This window comes from Halyomorpha halys, unplaced genomic scaffold, assembly GCF_000696795.3.
Source record: "Halyomorpha halys isolate HHAL.00 unplaced genomic scaffold, Hhal_1.1 Scaffold857.1, whole genome shotgun sequence".
Taxonomy (NCBI): Eukaryota; Metazoa; Arthropoda; class Insecta; order Hemiptera; family Pentatomidae; genus Halyomorpha; species Halyomorpha halys.
The window spans coordinates 28,957-31,705 of record NW_027105342.1 but is presented as its reverse complement, the minus strand read 5'-3'; the positions used below and the strand labels follow the sequence as shown (position 1 = coordinate 31,705).

General features: G+C 34.8%; 1 protein-coding gene across 2 annotated transcripts in view; it reads left to right on the top strand.

Moving 5' to 3' along the window:
* Positions 1-2,749, top strand: part of LOC106686652 (ankyrin repeat and protein kinase domain-containing protein 1) — a 16,427-nt gene that overhangs the window by 3,948 nt on the left and 9,730 nt on the right. For both annotated transcript variants that reach the window (XM_067050432.1, XM_067050428.1), the window contains exons 2-3: positions 850-1,367; positions 2,561-2,725. In XM_067050432.1, the coding sequence (XP_066906533.1) occupies positions 850-1,367; positions 2,561-2,725 (683 nt within the window). The remainder of the gene's footprint in view (positions 1-849; positions 1,368-2,560; positions 2,726-2,749) is intronic.

The window sequence follows — 2,749 nt, the reverse complement described above, 5'->3', positions numbered from 1 at the left end:
TATTAAATTCAATGAACCTATAGGAATGTTAACTCATATATGAATCTAATTTATAAATTATAAAACATAATATTATTATATTCATATTATATATTTGTAATTCTGAAGAAAGTAGACAGATAGACGATTGCTAAAACTATGGTTTATTATAAATAAAAGGTTATAGAGCTTAACAGAAGTACTAAATAAAATAAATCAAAGAAAAACACTATTCTACTTACCTTAAACAATAAAATAGAATAAAATTCCCTTTCTACAGTTTTTAATGAATCTAACAGTGAACTATTACAAGTTATTGAAAGAATTTTGACAATGTTATAATTATGAACAAAAGCTCATGATTTGAAAACACTTCTTATAACCTTCTTATGATAGTTCACCTCAGGGCCGCTAGGGGTGCTCGAATATAGCAGCACAGGCACTTAAATAATGAATATAATTTACACATTTCTATTCCTTATTATTCATTGATATCTCTATCATTAATTAATTACTAGAATTGATGTCATTAAGTGGTACGTTATAAAAAACGATCTAATATTTAGTTGAATAATTTATAATTGGACTAATAATTTTGTTAGTTACAAGCAACAACAACAACTTGATATTGGAAAGTTTTTCAATTCCTTTAGTTGTATTTTTCTAAACCTAAAACAGTTCTTGATTATCTCTAGCATCGAAACATTAGGAAATTAAATCAAATATAATTCTTTTTTATCCCCAAAAGAAAATGAGAGAATCTGCCTGTGAAGTAGGGTAACACTTAATCCCATCTACACCTTCCATGTTGACGTCAATGATGGAATCTCTTTTCTAATATATTTTATTTTTTGTTTAACATCACAACAGAATGAGGAAGTGGAATTGGACGAGAGCACCCTGTGGAGCAACCTGACTCCACTGCAGCTGGCAGCCATGGAAGGCCGGGTGGAAGAAGTTAAGACCATCCTCCAGGAAAAGAGGGAATCCGTCAACGGAGTGAACGGGACAAGCCCGCTCCATTGGGCGGCCTTGCGGGGTCACGTGGCAGTGATCCGCGAGCTCCTCAAGTTCGGCGCCGACATCCGCTCCCTGGACCACTACAACAACACGGCCCTCCACATGGCCGCGGTCAGCGGCAGCCCTGACGCCGTCCAAGAACTGATCCTCGCCAAGGTCGAGATCGACGCGCAGAACAGCATGAACAACACTGCGCTCCATCTTGCGGTGGACAGGCAGGACTTTGAAGTGGTCAAGAAGTTACTCAGATTCGGTGCTTTGACCAATATCACCGATCATGAAGGCAGGGCCCCTCTTGACCTTGCCACAGAGAAACGTAGCCTCGCGATTATGACACTCCTGTATTCGTCTGGCGCCAAAGCAATAAAGTAAGTACCAAGAAATTGTATAACATATTCCTCTACAACAAGAATAATGTCGATGTGTTTATTGTTGACCGTGGATTGATATCAGAAGATGGTCGGTAGGGTGAGGGTTTCGATCAGAAGTGAACAACACTGATTAGTAGTACTTATTTTATAGTGCCTACGTTTAGGCCCGAATTTCTTAAAAGTACAAGCATCGCAATAACCATGTAAAAGTAAAAATTAAAATAAACATATATGTAAACAATAAAAACTAAAAATATTTATTGTTTTATTGTGTAACATAGTGTAGGGTTTGCCTGATTTTCATATTGGGTTGTAAAATATGTTTGTAGCTTTTTTTTACTTGCGATTTCATTAAAAACTTTTGATTCTTGTAAATATAAGAGCAGGACTCCGGATGATCCCGGTGCTTCACTCTTAGCTGCGGCATTGCTATTAAAAGCCAGTGGGGGATGAGTGTGGGCTCTAGTCGCAGACGCTCAGAAGGAGTGGAGAATCTGCCCATTCCAGAACCCCAACATAATTATTTACAATAGGTCACTGCTGTTTCAACCTTCTGGGAGGAATGTAGGGATGGGGTATGTTAGATAGGGATTTTAAGGGATTAGAATGATGAGTTTCTCATAAAATGTAGTGAAAAATAAAGTGAGAATATTTACTCATGATTTTAATTTTTATTATGTACGTATATGTCTTGGTTTTATTTCTATACATTTTTTCTTACTTTATTTTTTTTTTTACTTTTTCATATTTTCCATACTTTTTTTTTTTAATATTTACATTTTTTTGTTAACTTGTTTTACTTTAATTTTAACATGGTTCTTATCTTGTTTTTACTTAGCTTTGAAGAAAACGTGAAATTCAGTCTGTAGCATAGGCACTGTAAAATAAGAATCATTGATTAGAGCTCTTTACTCCTTATCCCCCCCCCCATTCACCTCCATCGTTTCCAATCATAAAAAGTATAGTTAAGCAATTATAGTAAAAACTCGATTGTCGAAGTCTAAAGGTGGTCAGTTTTAGTTTGTAACTTTAATTAAACTTTGAACAAAATATTACAATATATTTTGTTGAAAATTGATTCAAAAGACACAATGTTACCAATTTTGATTTTGCATTAATATAAATTTTCAAAAGACCATTAACCTTATTCAAAATATTTCCTGATCTTAAGATCGATATTTCTGTTTCAGATATAATAAAATGAACACTACTCCAAAACCTACGGTGGCCACATCTACTACAAAACCTACGTTTTCGATAACTACCACAAAACCTACGTTGGCTTCAACTACCAAAAAACCTACGTTGGCTACAACAACCACAAAACCTAAGATACAACCGCCTAAAGCAACAAGGTAATTTCAATCCTTATTTATTTC